Source organism: Trachurus japonicus, chromosome 24 (genome assembly GCF_045865225.1).
Source record: "Trachurus japonicus isolate A0001 chromosome 24, Traja_1.0".
Classification (NCBI taxonomy): Eukaryota; Metazoa; Chordata; class Actinopteri; order Carangiformes; family Carangidae; genus Trachurus; species Trachurus japonicus.
In genome coordinates this window covers 26,749,304-26,772,341 of record NC_140930.1, presented here as the reverse complement: position 1 = coordinate 26,772,341, position 23,038 = coordinate 26,749,304, and the positions used below count along the sequence as shown (strand labels likewise).

Sequence of the window (23,038 nt, the reverse complement as noted above, 5' to 3'; positions counted from 1 at the left end):
ATACACATCTTGCATAATATTGTGCGGCTCAGTGATATAATGTCTTTGGCAGAAATAAGCCTTTTGTTTTAGTACAAATTGCAATGAAGTCATTTAGTTTAACTTATTTGTCTGAACAGTTGTTGAAGTTTAAATAAACCAGAATTATCCAGACAGCTGTTTGTTGTCACTGGCTGTTGAGTCAGACTTCATTAATTCTCTCATGTCATGTGTTGTAATCAGTGGTGCAGACAAACTTGAACATGAGCTCTCAAACAGTGTTTTGTGTGACTAATTGCAGTCTTCTGTACAGATGTCTATACACATTTCTTCACTCTGTTGTTTTATTTCTAGGCTGTCCTCTCGCATAATGCAGAATGGACACGGTAATGCAATTTCTTTTCAATCTGTTTAATTCCTTTTAAGCCATATTTTTAACATATGCATTTGGGAAACAAACAAGTAGATAATTGGCTCCTAATTCAACTTTTTGTTAATGCTGCAGCCCATATGAATCACCGCAATGATGAGAGCGGAGGTGGAGATCACTCTCATATGAACGGCCATGTGGAGCTGAAGAGGAGTTGCCGGGTGAAGAAGAGCCAATTTGAACACCTCAATCAGAGCCTGCTGTTTGACCAGCTGGTCAACAGGTAGCTAACACACCCCATGCTACCGACACCTGCCTTTGCAACTACTGCTTTGAAAATAGGTGGAGAAAGAGGATGTGTATTACTGAATCGATTAATGGATGTTGCAGCATAAATAACTCCACTTCTGCTTGGGAAAAGCATGAGAAATCCAGAAAGTATCAATTTTATGAGTTTCATTTGGTCACTGAGATGGTCATGTCTTTTTACTTGTATATGTATAAACACATATACAATTTGATGTGGATGTTTCAAATGTTTTAGCACAATGATCCGCCTCATTGGATTTGTAATGAGATGTGACTGAGTTTACAAAGTTGACTTTCAGCCTAAACAGTGTTGTGACATTTTCATCGATATTGGTTGAACATTCGGTGGCGACCTTACACTATTTCGCACAGGTTTCTTGTAAGAGTAAAATGCAAAGTTTACAAAATATGGACATTACAGACAGATCTCAGCACTTTACTTTCATCGTCTTTCTGTTAAAATACCACCACTTTCCTGAAGTAAAGAGGCAACGCAGCAATAGTTCTACGGCTCAAATTGCAATGCAATTCATACATTTCTCCCAGATGAAAGTGCTTGCTCATTTTGCGCTTGCATAAAGGTCCCTTCAGGTTGTTATAGTCTGTCTTTCTGTGCGCAGCACTGCTGAGGCTGTCCTTCAGGAGATGGACAACATCAGCAGCATAAGGCAGAACCGTGAGGTGGAGCGTCTTCGCATGTGGACAGGAGACACTGAAGAAGTGAGTGTGGCCACAGTGTAAGACACAAAGCAGAACCATTAAAGGGCAGCACCACTGAATCTGTGATGATCTCACATGCACACAAGTGATGTGCATTAAGCTAAATTTTTCTTTCAGGAAAACATGGACATGTATTCGCGGGTGAAGCGCAGGAAATCCATGCGCAGGAGCACTTTCAGCATGCCTACTCACCACAAAGTCATGAGCAAAACGGAGCAGGAGGAGGAAGAGGAGGAAGGCACGGAGGGTCAGTTTCCTGCTGATGTTCTACCCATGAATCAGTGGAGTGAGGGGAGAGATGATGAAAACTTTATGAAGAGCCTCTTTCTCTGTAACAAAAAGATTCGATGTCTTAGTGTACTGGGGGAAATCTTTTAAACGCTTACACTTGGTAGTATTTTTATTTGATGTTTGAAACCACCTTTGTGACTCTCAGAATCTCACGGTGAAGAAGAGGAGGAGGACGCAGAGGATGACGATGAAGACGATGAAGGAGATGACGTGGAAGAGGCAGGAGAGGAAAATGACAGACCATACAATCTGAGGCAGCGGAAGACGGTGCAAAGATATGAGGCCCCACCTATTGGTACTTAATTTGTCTTTTCATCAAAGCTTTATTGTATGAACTTTTAAAGCTCTACTTGCTATTTATGTTAATATGTCCTTTTAATTTAATAACGCCTTAGGTTGGAGCCATAACCAGTCGCCCTGTTTTTGCTTTTTCAGAGCCTGTGAACAGAAAACAGAGCAACCCTTCACTTTTTGACACCCACAGATCCCCAGCAAGAAGAAGCCATATAAGGTTGGTAGCAACTTAATTTGTCACATCTGACGGTGAATGTTTAACAACGTGTGACTTTTAAGCAGCTTTTTACGCTACCATGACTAATGAATTCAGAGCTGTGGTTGCAAAAAGGTCTTTTCCTCTTCATTAAGGACTGTGACAGGGTAGTTGTGTGACACTAATTCTAGATTGCCTCACTTCTCCAGAGTGAAGAAACATGCCATTCACAGCAGCGACACCACCTCGTCCTCTGATGAGGAACGATTCGAGCGGAGAAAAAGCAAGAGCATGACCCGGGCTAGAAACAGGTGACTTCTGCTTTTTTTTAAAAATCCGTCTTCCACCTGCATCTATTTGACTTTTGTTTTGATTGAAAAAGTTTTGTTAGTTTTTTAAAGAGACAGTAGGATTGTTAAAGGAACTGTATGTAAGAAATGTACAGCAAGTACTTAATAGTGACAACTAGAGACAACAATGGTACAACCAGAAAAAAAAAAAAAAAATTGCAGCCTGCAGATCATGTTTATGTTTTGATTTTGTGTTTTGGTCTGTTGCGCCACCCATTGCTCCTCTGTGGCATTTCGGCCTCCGGGTTGCCAGTTAAGCTACCACTGAGTTGCAGCTACGGCTGGGAGAGAAAACGACCTCCAATTGAGACTGCAAAATTTTTTTGAACGATTTCGATTATTGACTATTGTTATATTTCCTTGATATCACATAGGAGAAATAAGCGGCTTGTCACTGTGCTGTCTGATACACCACCTCCTGACGTGAGCATATAGTTAGTTTGAGCTGTAGCAGCTGCAGCTAAAGGGAAGAATTACAAAGTAAAAGTTGGAAAAAAGAGAGGACATGTGGTGAAATGGAGTACATTAAGTGTTGGTGAATGTGTGGAGCAGTTCATGTGATGAGTCCAGCCCGGTCAGTTCACTGAGCCATCATGTGTTATGATCCAACGGTCAGAAAGTGGAGGAGAAAGCTCTGACTGTGAAAACATTGTTAATTCTGCGGTAACACGTCTCATACGTTGGCTGATCTACAGCATGAAGAACATGCACTAAGGCTTCTGTAGATACGGGGTAACAGTGTTGTGTGTTTGTGTGTACACACACAGCATCAGAGCGGTGAAGTGACCAATAACCTGCAGATCACCCGAGCTGACGTGAACTCCGCTGGCAATAAACAGTCAGAGTAAAAAGCTAAATATTCATCAACAGTAGGGATGGGTACCGAAATTCGGTACTTTTTTGGTACCGATCGAATTGCCACCAAAGCACCGAGTATCGATTCACATAAAGTCAATCGGTACCACATTTTGGTACCTGAACACACCATCGTCGTGCGTCAGCGAGAGTGCAGTCTGCATGAGCCCCGCACACTCGCGCCCGCCCCCCTTCTCTCTCTCTCTCTCTCCCTCTCTCTCTATCCCTCTCTCTCTCTGAAATGAGACGTGGAGAAGCGGTAGAGCCAGCCCGTCGTTTTAAATCACTACCTGAAAAACAGCCGTCCGTCATTTAACGTGAAGAACGGACTGTTGTGACAATCCGTACCGAAGCGGTCCTGTCCCGAGTCCCGCTTCTCATCACAGCGGCGCCATTCAAGTCCTCGTCATGTAACGAGAGCACATCTAAACGAGGATGAAGTCTCCCCCTCTCCTCTCGTCAAAACGTGAAGTGCACATGTTGCAGAGTTTGCACTGCAGTTTCAGTTGTTTTTTTTTATTTGACAAAGTTTCACACAGAGCTTTCTGATGGCTGTAGGTGTCTCTCCATGTTTCTCCTTTTCCCACAGTAAAAACGGACATTTTTTCAGACAAGACGATAGTCTCATAAACTTTTTTTTTTCATTGAATGACTATTCCATTATATGAAAATCACTGCCCATCCCTAAAACATAAAACACTCTTAAAGGCTGAGGAGTTGTGATGTTGTTAAGAGGTAAATATTAAAATTTAAGACATTTTGATTTTTTTTTTTTTACTGTAAATTACCACACACACAAAAAGTACCGAAAACAGGTACCGATTGGTACCGGTATCGGTTCCCAGGTACCGAGTATCGATACCGTATCGATTCAAATGCGAAAGGTACCCATCCCTAATCAACAGCCTGCTCAAACTACAGAAACGCAAACACATAGGAGATAAATGTACTATGATAACAGATGTAAATGTACTGCTGCTTCATCCCTCTCACTGCACGTAGTAACTAATGCAGTCTTAACATGTTTTAGAGAGGAATGATCATCTTTACTTTGAGACTGTAGAGTGAGTCTCGGGTACCATAGCCACAAAGCTGGAGCAGGGCAGGGGTTAGCGCGTGGTTAACTGGCAACCTCGAGTCTGGGGGCGAGGGGAGGGGAAACAACGCGCTGCAGTGTTTTGAATTTGACTGCAGCAACAGTTGTGGCCACAGTCTTAGCAGTCATTATGTTATCCTTATTTGTTTCACAGATGTTTGCCCATGAACTTGACTGGAGAAGATCTGGCTAGTGGAGTGTTGCGTGATCGGGTGAAAGTGGGTGCCAGCTTGGCTGATGTGGATCCCATGAACCTTGATACCTCTGTGAGTGGAAATGTTAATAAATGCCAAAAAAGATGTAGCCTCGCAACTTGAGATTTATACACTTCAGTAAATCTTGTAGCCAAACAGAGAGGCCTATTAAGATTATCAGTGTTCATAGTAGGGAATCATGTCTTTTTCTCCTCAGGTGAAATTTGACAGTGTGGGTGGCCTCAGTTATCACATTCAGTCACTAAAGGAGATGGTAGTGTTCCCTCTGCTTTACCCTGAAATCTTTGAGAAGTTCAAGATTCAACCTCCCAGGTGAGAAGAACTAACATGATTTTTTTTTAGTAATTTTCTAACAGGCTTGATGGAAAAAATGGCTTTCATAAAATTTCACTACAGACATATTGTCCATTTTTATGATGACATTACTTTTATCATCTTTTTGATACATAATTGTACAAAAGTACTGAGTTATGAGTTAAGTGGTGTTCATTTTATCAAGTTTACATAGATTCTGTTTCCTCCCGTTCCCTTTTTAGAGGATGTTTGTTCTACGGCCCCCCGGGGACAGGAAAGACCCTGGTTGCACGGGCACTTGCCAATGAGTGTAGCCAGGGAGACAGGAAGGTTTCCTTCTTCATGAGGAAAGGAGCCGACTGTCTCAGCAAATGGGTCGGTGAATCAGAACGTCAGCTACGCCTGCTCTTTGACCAGGTGAGTCACTCACAGGGAGTTTTATTAATTCTTGCACGATGGAGTCAGTCACTTGACCTGAACTGACCTGACCTGACACAGTTTAAATAGGAAACCGGTAATTTGCTGCTGGTAAAGTATCTTCATAAAATATTTCCTGTGTGCTGCAATATTGTTTTTCATATTCTTTATAAAAAAGCAGGCTGAATCATCCAGGTAGATGCATTTTTGAGTGAGTTTAATGTTTTCTTTTCCTTTGGTTTGACCTTGGTTTTGTGTATGCTTTTGATCAGGCATACCTGATGAGGCCATCTATCATTTTCTTTGATGAGATTGATGGTTTGGCTCCTGTTCGCTCCAGCAGGCAAGACCAGATACACAGGTGAGACTGTGGCTTAACACTCACATTATACAAGACTGTGCAACTGTTCTATGTGGTTGTTTATAGATGAAACATGCTGGTACCTCCAGCATGGCCCAGTGTAAAATTGCACTTATAATTTGCACTTACTAATCAGTCTTTCAGTGACCTCAATAATCACTTTTGTCAAGGACTTCAGGGAATTGTCATAGAGACCATAGCCAAGCATTGAATTAGTCATTTTTATTCCTCCTTTTAAATACACACAAAAGCTGCTTTAAAGAACCACAAACATCTGTCGACATGCAGTGGTGAAAGTGTCAAAATTGTGGCTGCTTTTACTTTTGCTCACATTTGCATGCCGGCCTGTGTGGAGGTTTAAAATGCTGCTGCTATTACGCTCCTCGCCAAAAGGTGGCACAGGTTCGCTGGAACTGCAGGTCCAAACACTGCCGCCACTTTAGCTCTGACTTGGCCGGTTCTGCATCTCAGTGGTTCACATCAATGATATATTTGTAACATAACTATTTCACTTCTGATTTTCAACGGGCAGTGCAGGTGAGGAAGCATCCTATTATGCAAACAGCTTGCAGTTGGTCCTAAAGAAAACAGTTGCCATCTAAAATAAACAGAAGAGATATTTGCGAAATGTAGCAAAACAATTCCGCAGCACATTTGATTCAAATCATGAATGCGTGTTATGCTCGAGTTTACAGATGCTCTCCTCTTTCTGCCATGCTGGGTAAATACATGCATGGAGCTCAAGTCAACAGAGAAACAGAACAGTTGATATTTTTGCCTCACACTGTTTTGTTCATTATGCCTGTTTGATTGAGCAGGTGTTTGCAGAAATAAGACCTTGTTTATTTGGTCAGCACTCACTCGAGAGGCTTGTCAATATTGTTTCATACTCAAAAAGTTTCAGGACCCTGGATGTCTGCACGTATATTATGTGTAATATTGTAAGTTTTTGCAACATTTATTTAATGGATTAAGCTTTTATTTTATACTTTGTGTGGCAGTTGTTGTGTAATTTTGCTGTTTTGCTACATAAAACACAAATGCGTCACTTATCTGTCCTTCTGCTGTTTAGTTCTATCGTGTCCACTCTGCTGGCCTTGATGGACGGCTTGGACAGTCGTGGGGAGATAGTGGTCATTGGTGCTACAAACAGACTCGACTCTATCGACCCAGCACTCAGGAGGCCTGGACGCTTTGACCGGGAGTTTCTGTTCAACCTGCCCGACAAGACGGTGAGACAGAGTGGAACATGATTGTATACAGTGGACACGTGCGCAATGGACACATTGTTATCACATCACTTCTTGTTTTCACTGCGCTTGTGTTTTCGTTTGAGAAACATTAATATTTCATTGCTGTGCCTCATAGAATGTGTTCAACATGTACAGTAGGCTATATTTGTACCTTTCAGATAAAATAAGACCACTTGGCAACGGCCTACAATATTCTGTGTAAGGATCACACACTTTGCGCACAAGGCTGCACCTACATGCACACCCAGGTGGAGACACTATAATGCTGAAGTAATTAGTATTTTACTCATCTGAGTCCTGTGACAAAATTAGAGCATGGAGCCCTCTGGCTATTAAGAGTCTCCTCTCCTGTTTTTCACTCTGCTGGATGTTTTGATCCAACAAGCAAGTGGTAAAGCAGATGCTCATTAGGTTTCTGGAAAATTAAAAATCAATTTCACCACATTTATTAATATGCAGATCTGATTGCTTTAATCTTGCACTTGAGGAGAGTTCTTTATTTATTTTTTTGCTGCTGCTCACAAAACAATGTTACACATGTGTGAGTGTGACAGTGAGTCAGATAAACAGCCCAGTGTAGGTGACTCCTTCCCATTGAGCCTATCTAATGGGTTGCCTCACATCGTTTATCCACACAGTAGGACGATCGTGAATCAAAGCGTAATCTGCTGGCCATTGCTGGCTGAACTCGCCGGTACTGAGCGCCAAAAAACCCTTGTTCTTCTTGTGCAAATAGCGAGCCTCTCCACTCATTCTAGTCGGGCTCCCTCCTGGTATTACCCGGGCTAGGAGCCTGTACGAAGTCTGGCCCAGTTGTGTCGTTTGAATAGAAAGGGGAGATGTGATGAAAGATGATGAAAACTGTTGCCCTTCATTCACGACAAAGACCACTTTGTTCTTAATGCATGCTCATCAAAGCGCAGTCGTGTGGAGACGTTGTGATGAATTGAAGGGTGCATTGTGCTGAAGTGTTAGCGAGCCCTTCAGTTGAGCTCACTCGTGCACTCGTGCCAGTTTTGATCTTTCTCCCGGTGTTATCGGCTCTAGATAGAATAAAGGCTGCACTCAATGAATCATGTCTTTAATTAAGATATTTATGAAGTGATTTCCCCAGGTATCATTGCCATGCTGTTTCTTTCCTTTGTCTTGGCTTCAGCAACATACTGTCTGAATGATGCATGGGGTTCTTTACATTGTTTGTTAGCAGTGGCAGGTACAGGAGCGGTTACTCATCTTACTTGATGTTTTTTGTGTATAAGACTGCACAGGCTTTGTGTTTCCTTGTGTACTGACTTTTTTGTTCCTCTTTACTCTTTTCCACTCCAAATCCTCCCTTTAGGCCAGAAAGCACATCTTGGAGATTCACACGAGGGACTGGAATCCCAAATTAGCTGAGCCATTTGTAAATGAGCTTGCAGAAAAATGTGTCGGTAAGAGTGACAACTGTATACACCACTTTATCCCATGACCAGCACCAGATACACTGTGCTCCGTCTCAGATGGAAGTTAGATCTTCCAATGTTGAACTGTTTTTATACAAAGTGCAGCCAAACACCAGGCTGAAGAGAAAGGAACAGCAGAGCAGCAACATCCTTTTTTTTTGTAGCGTTCTTGTTACAGAAGATGCACATCTTTGTCCATGTAGGCTACATTTATTGTCTGACCTTCCCTCATGGGGACTGCGCCGCATAACTGGCACATACCGTCAGTCCTCCTGTGTAACTTTTTGCTGCGAAATATGACTGAAGGCATGTGGAAGTCTGCACGTGTCGACATGCCCCCATGAGTTGACGACATAAGGAGCAAATACATTTTTTTTTTTAATTAACCGATAGTATTTATTGCTCAAAGTTCTTGTTATCGGTTAACGGTTAAGTGGTTAATCATGTGCATCTCTAGTTGGTATAATGTCAAATGGTAGACTGTATACATCCATGTTATCTATGTCACTTGAAAACAACCTTTTTTTTATTTGGCCGTAGTAATAACTAACCTCTGTGTGTGTGTGGTTTGTACTCAGGCTACTGTGGTGCTGACATCAAAGCACTTTGCACAGAGGCAGCCTTGGCGGCTCTGCGTCGCCGCTACCCCCAGATCTATGGCAGCAGCGTCAAACTGAAGCTGGATGTCACCTCCATCGTTCTGGGGCCTGGCGACTTCAGCAAGGCCATGAGGACAATCGTCCCAGCCTCCCAGAGGGCACTGGCTCCCCCAGGCAGAGCCCTGTCTCCCACCCTCAGGCCCCTGCTGGCCAGCTCTTTCTCCTTGGTGCTGAAAGCTCTGCTCCGAGTCTTCCCCCACGCTCAGTGCACTGATAAGGACAACACACATGGTAGGGATCTGGCACCCAGGGGCCCCTGGTTTCAGCTGTATCGTTTGTTTATGCTTCCCTGTTGCTGGCTGCTGCTTCTCCCACCTTGACTCTCGCTCTCCTTTCCCTTGCCACCTGTCTGACTTGTTAGTGCGCTTTCCCTGTTGGCACTTTTGTAATGAGGTGGGGAGAAAGAGAAAGAGACTATTAAATAGTACAAAGTGCTTTGTATCACCCTCACACACTGAACATAGACTCAGTGGTGGAACACCCCCCCTGAGTATGGGGAGATTGGATAACTAGTTATCCTGCGAACACTTCAATACCAGCTCCCACTCCCGTCAACAAAAGGGTGTTTACAGCAGATTAGCTACAATGCAGCACAATCCCAGAGTTGTACCTCTTCCACCCCATAATAGCATGAATTTCCTGTGGTGTTGTATCACTTTAAACTGTATTACATCTCGTCTAATAAGCCAACTCTCTTTTTTCTACTCTCACTTTTTTGGTGAAATGGCTACATTAATGTCAGTGATAGTGTTGCCTTGAGGATTTAACTTTGTAGAAACTAACTTTTTTTAGTGAATTTACCACCACTGTTGCACAGTTATGCCAGGGAAGGTGAGTTCCTGCATACAGTATGTGTGACTGTGTAAACACTGTTCCTCTCTGTGCTAGGCGGTGACAATCAACTGCTCGAAGAGGACTTGTACAGCGACGATGACAATGAGGAAGGCTCTGCTTCCATCTATGAAGTCGAGCCTGCTGCATCCCCAAAGAGTCAGCTCTCTTCCTCTGCAGTGCACGGACCCTTCCTCCATTTCTCCTCGTGAGTTGACATTAAAAAAACAAAAAACATTTTCATTTTCCCCTGGCGATGAAGTTGCCATATTTTTGGAAAATAATACATTTTAAGTGGTGACACAGGGACACATGATGACTTTGTCATTGTACAAACCAAAGTCTTAAAGGGATAGTTCAACATTTTGGCAAATTCTCTTGTAACGTTCTGTTATTATCTAATAGCGTGGTGAATGTGCAGTTCACAACTTGTCCATGAGAGCGTTTTGGAGTTGTTGGATTGTGTATTTGATGAGTTTGATGAGGGAAACCAAGAAATCCCATTAGCCTCTGTAGCGTAGCTCTGAGCAGCTCTGCTCCGCCATTCTTAAAATAGCTTGCACCGACAATTAAAGGGAACGAACCTACTGCTATGACTATTATGGATAGGATATGGATGGACTATTAGGGATTATGACAATCGGCCAATTTTGCCAAAATGTTGAACTATCCCTTTAATAGATTCCACTGTAGCCATCTATTAAGGGACTCATAAAGATCTAATGTACCATGGTAATATAGTAACCAGTACCTTACAACTAGTGGGGCAGCTCCTAAGTCAAATATAAGACATTATTCCCCCCACTAGTTTTCAAGTCAAAGTGTCTAATAAGACGAACAATACAGAGATGAACATCAATATTTCTTAACTGTCAACACCATATGGCTAGATCAGAGGGGGGGATAACAACATTTCTGCTATTAGTCACAATCTGTGCTTGAATTCAAAAATGGAGAGCTGTGAATTGGAATACTCAAGGACTGACTTGTGGCTTTTCATTTGCTGAAACACTTTATTGATGAACCTATTAAGCAGTCATAAAGCTTTTAGTTTTACACAATATGCTTGGAAGATTGAATGGGATGTTTTCTTACTATATCACTGTGTGATTATTTGAAAGAACAACTTTTCAGAGCATGCATTTACAAATCTAGGAAGGCTGTATTGATTATTAAAAATGACTTTAAAAGCAGTATATAATGCCCCATTAGCTCTCTTCAGTGCTCAGAAAGGCCATGTTTACTTGGCTGAACCTTGGAGCTCATATAAAGGTCTCCTGCTGGTGTAATCGAAGAGAACATATAGGAGAGAGAATTAAATGTGAGACTCAGTTATTTCTTGCTTGCCAAATACTTACGAAAACACACTGGAGGATTAGTGCGAGTTGTGTGTTGATTCATTCAGACAGTCAGAAGCTGGTGTAAGCAGAGCCTTATGTAATATGGTGGAAGTTTCAGGTTGGCCCAGACTCTAATCAGCTTCTGCTATGTTTCCTCTAACTACCTAACTTGATGTGTGGTGGTGTGTTAAATCACATCAGCTGAGCTCAGGGTTCCTGTAACTCCAGCTGCTAACAGTCCGTTGTTGTTCAAAGGAGGATACATCAGTCTTGTGTGTTATGATGCTTTTGTTTATCTCGCTTTGTTCCAGATATAATGTTTTCAGTTTTGTCAGGAACAGTGCGCAGAGAGATCTATTTTCACCTGTATTTTAAATATATATTATTTACTAATTTACTTTCATAGTCAAGACTTGTCACTGTATTGACATACAAGGTTTTATAATGACGACTTGTTGTGGACTTCTGGTGTCAAGCTGATCAATATCAGTGTACAGCAGCAAATAATCAAAACGGAAAAGAACCCTTAATGGGCTTCTGCTGTGACCTGCTTATCTGAATGGCAGTATAACTGCTGGTCAGTAATCATGAGGTGATAAATGCTATGCTAACTATGAACTCCCATCTGCTTGCAGCTCTGCCCTGCAACAGCCCACTGCGTACCGGCCTCGTCTGCTGCTGGCCGGCCCCTCAGGCTCAGGACAGAGCTCCCACTTGGCCCCTGCTTTGCTGCACCACCTGGACAAGCTGCCAGTGCACCGCTTGGATTTGCCCACTCTCTACTCCGTCAGTGCTAAGACACCGGAGGAGTCCTGCGCTCAGGTAACACACACAGATACGCACTCATCCGTGTGCACACATATGGAGGGAATACTCCATTTCCCTGCTTTATTGTGGCTTGTACTGTGGTGCTTTTTAAAAAAATTCATTATCTGTTATCGCTATAGGTTTTCCGTGAGGCCTGCTGGAGCATGCCCAGTGTGGTATTCATGCCGCATATCTCAGAGTGGTGGGAGACAGTGGGTGACACTGTGAAGAGCACCTTCCTCACCCTGCTGCAGGATGTGCCCTCTTTCAGCCCTGTCCTTATCCTCGCCACTGCTGAGACTCACTACTCACAGCTGTCAGAAGAGGTAGAATCACACCCACACCCACACCCACACCCACACACACACCACACACCACACACACACACAGCCGAGCTGACATTTTCAGCTTTACCTGGAGACCTGCCTTATGTTTCATATCGCTGTTTATGCAATTGTGTCCATTATGTGAGAAGGGAGACTTTCATACGGTAGTGGAGGCTGAAACATTATTCAAAGGTTTCTTTTTCCCCCTCATCATCAGGGGCGCTACTCACACAGGATGTCACAGTCAAGGTCAGCCGCTCCCACTGAGTTTTTATCTACTTTGGCTCCATCTCTGTTTTCTTGTCATTTATCCCACTGTCCACTTTTCTCCCTGGGTCTCCCCACCCCTGCCCCTTCATCCTTTCTCCAGGATTTATCATTCTCTTTGGGAAAGCCAAAGCAGAGCCAGACCACCTGCTGTGGTTTTTGTCTGTAAGGGCGGCATTGCCACAGAGAAAGGAGAAATAGAGAAAATTGAAGGGGAAAAAGAGATGGTGAAAAGTAAGAGGAGGGTCCTCACTTGCAAACAGAATGGCTTTAATCAGTTCAGAGCTGGGTGACACACCACACCATTATGTCTGCCTATGCAGCCTATTGCAGATTCATTTCCCCCTGTTTCTATATTTATGTATGTGTGTGGCTGACTGTTACTGTTTTGGCGAGACTTCAGCTCTGCTACTGCTCCGAGGCAGGAAGGGCTCTTGAGATGATTCTCTCGCTGTAGTTGACTCATTTAGGATAAAGGCACCAGGGCTTTTTCAACCTCTGTAGTTTTATTCTCTTTTTGGTCATTTTAATTTGTCTCTGGATCTTTTTTTTTTTCATGCTGTCATTTTTCTTTTTTTGTTGTGTGGTTGATATCTCCCTGGAAATTCTCTGTGTTCCTTTTTAGGCTTTTTTTTTTTGTTGCCTCGCTTAACTTCGCCGTTGTTGTTCATTCACATGCTGTGTTAAGAGATTAGGTATGAAAATGGAAGTAATCACACCCCACAGACCACTCAGCCACTGTGTCACAGGGTACATTGCGATTCATTACATACTATGTGACTGGCAGGAACGGTGTAAGATTGGCAATTACTGCTCTCTTGAAATTACCTTTTCTTTGGTCAATGAACACATGGCCAAGTGGCATGGCAAATTGGGAAACTTTTGATTGGGGACCAGTGGTGTGCTCAAGTCAACGTGGAGCCAGGATGAGGGTATCAAGACTGTCCCCAGGCTGAGCTGGCCTCCTCCTGTGCGCTCTCCATTTCAGTGGCTCGCACTGGTAGTTTGTAGGATTGCATCGTTGCACTTGTTAATCAGTTCCTTTCTTAACTTTTTACAGCCACATTGTAAAAATGGCACTCATTTTCTTTTTCTCTTTGCCTTTAATTGATAGCACAGTGAGAGACAGGAAGTGGGCAGGCAGAGAGCAGAGACAAGATGCTATATACAAGATGCCTCTGTCTGTCCTCCTTACACACTGACAATGATAAACACTTAGGATGTGATGATGAACATTTGACAGAAAGATGAACTTTATTGCATTACCCTTTTGCTGGACTGCTGCCAGTCAGTACTTTATGTACTCCACATCTTTGACTGTTTTACAATGACATATTGGCTGCTCTAATGCTACACTGAGCCCACTCGGTGCTCCAGACAAGCTTTAGTCTAAAGGTTGGCAGTCTTCTCACACAACTACCACTGTAGGTGTTTTTTCAATGGGATGCGGGGGCAATTACAAGCTCTGTGTGGAAGTCGGCAAGAGGATCATATCCAGTAGTTGGTCCCACTGAAACAGTGCCACAGGTTTTACCAGAGGGGGTAAGACCTGCAGACCGTTTGCTGGAAGGGTTTTGTTGAGGCTGCGTGTGTATGTGTGAGCTTTAACTGTTTTGTTTTGTCTAATAACTGGGGCCATTTGCAATAAATTGTTTGTTTTGTTAAATGATAGTGCTTATTCTTTGTCTGAAGAGCTGCCTTCAGGCAACGTTTGAGAAGCTTCAGTTTTAATTTTTAGGCACGAACATGCTGCAGCCTTTGGTGCTTTAAGTGATTTGGCTATCTTTGAGAGTGTTGTTTCACTCTCTGGCTCTGAGAACATAGTGACAGCTGCTGCCTCAGCTCCAAACCTCAGCAGGGAACAGACAGCCTCCTTCCCCAGCCAAAACTGACACTACAGGCTCGGGTCCAACTACATAGCTCCCCTCCCTCCCCCCTTACAGCCATTCACTAGCCTATGTGTAGATCCACTTCCTTTCAGGAGGAGGACGGGTGGAAATGGCTACAACACGTGACTCCAACGCTTTACGGACGTGTCCTTTGAGGCATTACAAGTGCACCGTAACATATGAACTTCATGTTGAGTGTGAATGCTTACACCACATTTAACTATAAGGACATGATTATTGGTGCTGCATCACGAATCAGGTCTGGGTGCTGAAACACAGCAGATGTAATGTTGTAAACAACCATGTCCTCACCAAATATGCCAGACCTTTTGCTTTTGATGGATTTCGCGGATCATTTTTAATTGCTGTCATTGTGCTTTTGGAGATTTTGCTGTCAACTACCGACTAACTCGGGAGTTGGATTTAACTGAGACTGTTAGTTTAAGAAGGTTTCAATTTGAGCGACATCATGATTCTGTGAAATAATTAACATAGTTTTATAACAGGCTCAAAACATACCCTGTTTATCATGCAAAGTGATATTTTTGTTACTGACAGTTTATACATTCCGAATTATTGTGCAAATGTGGAAAAAAAACAGCAACTTGGCAACTCCAGCTGTAAAATCCTCAAATTTTGCAGAATCTTCTTTCCACATGTTGCCCCTTTAATGATTGAGCAGCTAGTGGGCTGATGCAGATAGCAACCGAGCATTCCTGCTGAATTATAGAGCACCCACATTGTCAGTGTGTCTCCAGCTCTGTGATGTCGGAGCCACGGCACAAAATGTGTCACCCCTTGTGCGAGCCCACACAATGCACAGATGTGACGTAGATGCAAGTGAATGATCTATTCTTCTGCTGATGGCTGCGCTCAAGTGTTTTTGAGCCACATTAGCTGATTTTTCTAGGGCTGCATCTTGGAAGCTATTTCTGACTCACTGGGAATACAAATGACAAAAACAACACAGAGAAACGTCATTGATTTAAAACCTAAACAAAACATAAACCTTCCACTATACGTGCAGTTTATCTTCCAGGAAATTTGGACACTGTCAGAGCAGTGCACTGTAACATCACTGGTCATTTATCCTCAACTGATATAAAACATTCAGTTACTGGCAGCATGGCAGGGAAGTTGTTTGTCACAAAATTATTTATCAGCACCCATTTTTTTCATTGATTATGTGGGTCCAGGTCGCAGTGACAGCAGGCTAGGCAAGGTAGTCCATGCCTTCTCCCCAGCTTCATCCCCTCGCCATCTGCTATGAGTGTGCCCTGTGGTCTCTCCTCCCAATTCGACATGGCCGTAACACCTCTGCAGGGATGGGATGCAGCTCGAGGGGCCATCTGAATCAGATGCGCGTGCCACCTCGGCTCACTCCTGTCAGTGCAAAAGCATGGCATATCTTCAGTCTCATTGTTTTGGGCCCTACCCAAAAGCTCATGACCACAGCTGATGGTTGGAATGAACGTGGTCAGATTGACAGCTTCACCTTCGAAGTGCATAAAAATTTTCATTGCCGATGATCAGCTGTTGTTATGTGCGCAGATTTAGGCTTATTCAACCGCTGCCGGCAGTTTTTTAGCGGGATGATGAGCAATAAACCCCGACAAGATGGACAGAACAGAACCCTGACGGTTTCGCATCAGGGTTTTGTTCATCCTATTACTTCCTATAGGGGCTAGCTATAGAAATAATCTCTGTGGCAAAGGAATTGCAGTTCAAAATATTCCATTGGCGGGTGTGTGTTTTTTGTTTTACACGTCAAACTCATTTTTCTACACACCATTGGGGCTTGTCACCTGTTAATTTTACACCCTGATCTCATGCTTTGTCTTATCCTTGTCCAGTTGTCAATATTTGCACCTGTGTAGATTGTTATTGCTCCGATGTTGCCATCAACACCTGTCCTTTCAGCACTTATTTGTGTGATCTTGTATCATTTCTGAGTGCACTGAGAATCATCTATAGTCTCCTAGGGTTATTCAGTGAGGTGTCTCATCTGTGGCAGCTCCTCTGTAGATTACACGAGGAGATATTCACTATAATTGTGTTGTGCTGCTGACTCATTTTCTACTTGCATTAAGATTTTCCCCCCCAGAAAAATTAAGCAACAGTGAAGAGTGAGCCAGTGTGATGAGGATGTTTTTAGTTTGCTCTGAAGTCAGTATCAGCAGTTAAGAATTGATCACGCAAGGAGAACAGGTGTCTAGTTCTTCTCTATATTTGCTCTGCCTAGCCAGACAGCCCCAAATTTCATTTTACATCCAGCTCTCTTATCCGCACTCCACCATTCATCTATCCACGCATATCAGCCGTCCCTCCCTGAGTCAACAACCCTGCAGCTTTTATCATGATGAAAAGTGCTAAGAATCATTACCTGCTGTGTACTACTACACTTACCCCCTCCCCCCTTAGACGATGCTTTATTACCGTTAAGAAGAAGACCTCTCATGCCGGCTTTGCTTGTTTACACTGAACCTAACAAAGCCGGTGTAATGCTGCCCCATCGTGTGATTCTGAGATGGCTTACCGGCATCCAGGCATCAGAGGCATGACGTGTAACACAACGGCGTCGCCAGGCTGTGTAAAAAAGGGGCTTTTGACTGTCTCCGGCTCCCCCACCGTCTTCCTCATTTTTATTCCATTGCTCCTGTTTTTCCCCCCCTCTTGTGAAGAGGGAAAGCGAAACCCAAAGATGGAGGCTCAGACAGAGAGAACAGAGGGAGATGCAGAGAGAGAGGGAGAACAAACATGCCATGGGTAAGGGAGCAGATCGATGTGAAAGACAGATGGGGGAGATGTAAAGTGGAAAGTGGGTGCTTAGTCAGCAACAGGGCTTCCCATTGGGAGCAGCCTTGAGCTCCCTCACAGAACTGAGCGCAGGACGTCCCCTGTAGCCCCGGTGCAGATGCACTCCAGAAATTAAAGTAGCTGTGATATGGTTTATGTATCTTTATGCCAATACTGTGTGTTTATAATAAGAGAATTACAAGAATTAAATAAACAGTATTAAAGAAAAGAAAAGTATGAATAAAATCAGTAAATAAGTGCATTTTGCTTTCATTGATCTACAGGGCCACCAGACTTTCTTGTGATTTTATTAGTGCAATTTATTTTGGTCGTTAAATTTGGTTGCCTCCACTTAATAAGACAGTGTGCAAAACATTTCCAGTTCAATAAAAATATTTGTTTTCCTGTGAGACTTGAAAATAATTGGAAATACTATAAAATTTTCATTTTGTAATGCACTTGCATCCAATATAGCCTTTTGGTACATATAAACCCAAATAACTATTTTTATATTTTTTATATTTCTTATTTTTCCCAGTTTTCCCATCATTGTGAACTGAATATATTTGGGTTAAATAGAACAAGTCGCCTTAGACTTGGGCATTTGTTCAATATTGTATAAACAAAGTGATTAATTGAGTAATTAAAAAAGCAATAAATTAAACAATAATGACAACAGTCATTAGTTGCAGCCTCATCTGGAATGAAAATGACTGAAGGAAGGTTGGTCATTAAGTCCTTAAACAGCAAAGCACCGTGTTTAGTTTCTGCAGTGCTCATTTGTGCCTTTGCCTCATGTAGTGGCTGATGAGAACAGGCATGTCAGCTACACAGCGTACTCAATTTAGTGTTTATCGTTGTGCTCATTTTAAATGCAAACATATGCGACAAACTGAATCAGTAATAACTTCTGTACTGTGAGTGTAAATGAGTATTTACAAAATTTGATTAATTTTACGGGAAACTAAAATTAAAAAAGGAAAAGTGTGCTGCTCTATGAACACAAACCTGTACTTATTGATCACACTCGCATTTGATTGTACAGCTTATGTACTAACCGAATGGTTATTGTTATTCTATTAACGCCATAATTGTTTTACCACAGGTGAAAAGTATATTCCAGAGGACATACGGGGAGGTAGTAACGCTGTGCCCTCCAGGAGAGGAGGACAGGAGGAACTTCTTCTCCGACCTGTTGCTGGTCCAAGCAGCCAGAGCTCCACCGCGCCTCAGGAATGCAGGTACCTGTCGTCCATACTCCGTCCTAGAGGGCAGTGTTGTCTACGTGTACCTCTTTCCTTCCCACCTCTGTTTTCAACCACATTTTCAATCTCAGAATAAAGACATTCAGATGTTAGATATTAAGGCTGGTGCACTACACAAGTGCAAGATTGGCTCAGTGTGAAGCCTCTGTTTTCCTCAGTATCTCTTTTCCTTGCTCACATCAAAATCAGCACATTCCTAAATCACATCCCCACCCCACCCCTCCAACTACCCCCGTGTCATGTGTGCTCTCCAGCCCTCTATTCCAGTTCAATATGAGAAAAGTGTCCACCCGGGCTTTTAAATGGAAATGGAGCCAAGCATTCTTCTAGCGAGTCCTCATTGATGCAAGGCGGGGGTCCCCTTCTTTACTCGCCTGGTGCTCGTAGGGGTTCCTGCCTGACTAAGACAGCAGTCCCACTTCCAGCAGAGAGGCCAGCAGAGAAGCAGGGAGAGGAATTGCAATGAGTGGGCCCGGTCGCTATTAGCCATAATTAGAATCAGGGTTTGAATTGCTGCTAGTGAGTGAAGCAGTTGGAGGTGCTCTGGAGCCTTCCTACAGTAACGATGTCTGCAGATGCCTTGGGCTAGGACCAGAGGAGGAGAGGATATCTGCTTGCCTTGCTTCATCACTCTGTCACTGCCCAGAGGCTATTCCTCTGTGTATTTCAAAATCTGGGTTTGGGAAGGAACGTAGCTCTATATTATTTTCATCAGCTGCAAGAATTTGCAATAAAATGTGTGTTTTTCTTCTTCCTGGGATAAGTGTTTCTGCTGCATCTGCGATGAAGTTAAAACAAGATGGTCATGGGTCAAGCCTGAGATGAGCTTTTATTAAAACTTTTATTATGGCCGGTCTTCTTCTTCTTCTTTTTTTTTTTTTTTTTTTTAAATCTCTTTCAAATCTTTTTTTGGTTCTCCGTCCCAACAGAGAGGTGTGAAGAAGTACTGCCAGTGGCCGAGGCTCCAGGCCCCAAAGTCCTGTCTGCAGAGGAACAGCGCCGCCTGGCTGAGCAGGAGGAGAACACATTACGGGAGCTCAGGCTCTTTCTCAGGGACGTTACCAAGCGCCTGGCCACTGACAAACGTTTTAACATCTTCAGCAAGCCAGTTGACATTGAGGAGGTGAGGAGGAGTGCAGTCAAGGAGAGACCCACTCTCTGGTTTCTCCTTCGTTTGACAAAGCAGATTTTAGTCCTGTATTAACATAAACTATCTGTGTGTGTGTGTGTGTGTGTGTGTGTGCCAGGTGTCAGACTATCTTGAAGTGATTCGGCAGCCGATGGATCTGTCCACTGTCATGACCAAGATCGACACCCACAAGTACCTGACAGCAAAAGACTTCCTGGTGGATATTGACCTCATTTGCAGCAATGCTTTGGAATACAATCCCGACAAGGACCCTGGAGGTGAGTAGGAAAATGACACGGTCACATGCACAAACATTTAAGATGCCATACTGAATGCACATGCAACATAGACATGGAATGCATAAGTCCAGCATTCATATGCTTGCTCACAGACGATGCCTCCTTGTTCACAAACACAGTCATGCCAATTTAAGACAACAGTTTTATAAATCTTGGCTTCTTATGCAAATTTGAGTACATTACATTTGTTTTTGATCAGCATTCCCACACAGCCTTTGTTGGGAAATCAAATTAGGGCATTTAGAATATAAAGTGTCTTTTAATGCCAAACAATCATACATCTTTATACAATGCCTATGAAACTTTATTTTGCAGTTGCATAGGACAGTCCCTTGATAAGTCAGCATTGGACTATTCAAGTAAGAATGACCATGTGCTTTTGTGGTTATTGTTGTGTACCATTAGGCTGTGATCGTGTGAGTAAAAAGTAATTAGATTGACTTTACGACTCATGAAAAAGGGTTTGCAGACACAAATATTGCAGAAACTCAGGATTGTTTTCTTCAACTTTTTTTTTAAAATAAATAAAATGCATACAGCTCCCACTGAAAATAGCATTTCTACAGTGTAATTCATGCTCTGTAGCTCAGGAGGCCTGAATGCATGAAAATTTAATTGTGTCTGTTTTCTTGCAATTTGAACCAACTTTTTACCTCATCCCTCTTCCCATCTGAGCACCTTTCCTAATCCGTATGGGCTTCATAATGACTGTTTGAAAAACTCATGCACACGGACCAGCAGGCAAACTAGGATTTTTATTATTTTCAATAGCTTACAAATAAACTAGATTTACTTTTATTAAATAAATGGTGTATTTGTTTGGATGACCAGAAAAAACTTTGGTGAAAGAAAAGTACAAAATATACCATGGGAAAAAGTTCTGTGCATCTTGTTGCATAAAGGAAGGAAATAGTTCCTACTAGAATCAAGTCCTCAATAGCAATCCCAACTAGAAAATTTCCTCTCGGGAAATTTTGAATGGGCCACGGGAGCTACTGCGGGTTGTGCCATCTCTGTCAACATGGGAATCAAACCCACGATCTTAAGGTCAAGACAGAGCTGATCAGACAGACACATGATCATCTTTCTATAAGCACTGATATGGAGGAGCTGTAACCACATTAGGTTACCTGTGTGTGTGTGTGTGTGTGTGTGTGTGTGACTGTAATCACATGAAGCTGGCTCTAGAGTCTGTGTGTGTGTGTGTGTGTGACTGACTTGTCACATAGTTAGTTAGTAGCTGCATCCTGTGTCAGTCTGATTTAGCTGTGTCTGTGTTTATAAACATTTAAACGAGCGCCAGGTGGATTGTTTATGAAGTTAACGAGCCCTGGCCTGAGGATCAAAGAGGTTACCACGGCGATAGGGGCCCCCGCAGGCTGAGACAGACAGAAACGTGGAGAAAAACAGCCATTTTTTGCCTCTAAACCGGCCTCACAATTAGGCTTAGCATGACAAAACGGTAACTCCTATCAGAACAAAACACAGATCAACGTTGCTCTAAGGACTTACTGAAAATTTCGGTACGATTTGGTGTTTCTACAGTAAATATTTTGGCGACGCTGGCAGTTTTAAAACATCAGGCCGTTCTGCTCCTCTCAGAAAATATTTGTATTGGACTCAATGAGGAGCAGGGACAGACGTGGCCGCACTCAGAGGCTGATTCTGTAAGTTCTGTAAGTCTCTCTGATATTTTGAGCACATGACATGAGAGATAACAAGTTTGTCTTACAAATTCTGAAAAAATTATGTCTGTAGAGTGTAAATTGTGGCCGTGGTGGCAATTTATCCAGAAAAAATACAGAATGTTTCTTCACTCTCTCCCACTCTAACCGATGATGTCACGCACTCTGACACGAACATTCCATGCAATACACACCCATTATAAACTCATAATTTCTCCAAAAATGATCATGGTCATTGATCAGGGATTGATCAAAAACTATATGACCTATCAAAACGTGGAGTAATACGACAATACACAAGACTTGTGTCTACTGTTTAAAGTTTAAATGGAGTCTCTAGGTGAAAGTATGCCTGAGCAGTAGACGTTTGTTAAACTCCAATGATTGGTCTTTTTCGCTCTTTTTTTCCCGCCCGTCCCATTGACTTACATGCAAAAATTTTGCGCAGTAAATCGCGACTTACGTCGCGAATAATTCGTACACTGTTGAGAAAAGTAATAGCACACCGATCCCGATCAGGACGCACATTTTGATATATAATTTGTCCTGCAACTCGAAGAGTTGCAGGACAAATTAGAGTTGCAGGACAAACTAGTAGCGAACCGAAAGTTGGCCGGAAGTGGAAAAATAACTAGAAAAAGCATTTCCAAGAATGGAAATGGTGTGACTGCTGATAGCAACTGAACGCTGTTGCAGAATTAGCAAATAGTGCAAGCAGTGATCACCATACAAATGTTTGACCAAGGTCGGAATTGAACCCACAACCTCGTGGTCATTAGACTTCCACTCTGCCTCTAGGCCACGGTGCACACACAGTTGCAGAGACTGTTGTCTGTTAATGATCTGCACACTGTCAACATCAAGAAAGCTTGAGAGTCAAGCTTGAATGACTTAGAATGAAAATTTCTGTGAATTTCAGGCTGAGAGCAGCAGTTTCAACATGAAGCAAGTTATCAGAAGTCAACAGAGGACAACTGGGAAAATAATTCACTATAATTGTTGTTGAGGCAAGAAATGAACCAGCAACCTTCAGGTCTCCAGACCAGCAAGCTAACCACTAGGCTACAGACAGAGACAGTATGAGAGGGGTAAAGAAAACCTTTGATAAGAGGATCACTGGCTTCTGCTTAAAAAAAAAAGTAAGGAATCGAACCCATGACCTCATGATCAATAAACCTTTACTCTGCCACTTCGCCACAGAGAGCACAGACATAAGCATGTTTCAGACAGAGTTGTGGAGAACTCTCAGCATTGGGCTGAATGAGAGCAGAGAGCTCCCTGGCTGCATTTAAAAAATATTTAA

General features: G+C 42.8%; 1 protein-coding gene across 1 annotated transcript in view; it reads left to right on the top strand.

Moving 5' to 3' along the window:
• The window catches only part of atad2b (ATPase family AAA domain containing 2B), an 84,063-nt gene that overhangs the window by 2,186 nt on the left and 58,839 nt on the right, over nucleotides 1-23,038 (top strand). The window contains exons 3-22 of the mRNA XM_085771179.1: nucleotides 334-365; nucleotides 485-632; nucleotides 1,279-1,378; nucleotides 1,496-1,625; nucleotides 1,815-1,964; nucleotides 2,105-2,180; nucleotides 2,369-2,470; nucleotides 4,615-4,726; nucleotides 4,872-4,987; nucleotides 5,212-5,386; nucleotides 5,659-5,747; nucleotides 6,820-6,979; nucleotides 8,340-8,430; nucleotides 9,021-9,332; nucleotides 9,990-10,140; nucleotides 11,908-12,094; nucleotides 12,220-12,405; nucleotides 18,463-18,598; nucleotides 19,552-19,745; nucleotides 19,870-20,029. Coding sequence (XP_085627305.1) covers nucleotides 334-365; nucleotides 485-632; nucleotides 1,279-1,378; nucleotides 1,496-1,625; nucleotides 1,815-1,964; nucleotides 2,105-2,180; nucleotides 2,369-2,470; nucleotides 4,615-4,726; nucleotides 4,872-4,987; nucleotides 5,212-5,386; nucleotides 5,659-5,747; nucleotides 6,820-6,979; nucleotides 8,340-8,430; nucleotides 9,021-9,332; nucleotides 9,990-10,140; nucleotides 11,908-12,094; nucleotides 12,220-12,405; nucleotides 18,463-18,598; nucleotides 19,552-19,745; nucleotides 19,870-20,029 — 2,807 coding nt within the window. The remainder of the gene's footprint in view (nucleotides 1-333; nucleotides 366-484; nucleotides 633-1,278; nucleotides 1,379-1,495; nucleotides 1,626-1,814; nucleotides 1,965-2,104; nucleotides 2,181-2,368; nucleotides 2,471-4,614; nucleotides 4,727-4,871; nucleotides 4,988-5,211; nucleotides 5,387-5,658; nucleotides 5,748-6,819; nucleotides 6,980-8,339; nucleotides 8,431-9,020; nucleotides 9,333-9,989; nucleotides 10,141-11,907; nucleotides 12,095-12,219; nucleotides 12,406-18,462; nucleotides 18,599-19,551; nucleotides 19,746-19,869; nucleotides 20,030-23,038) is intronic.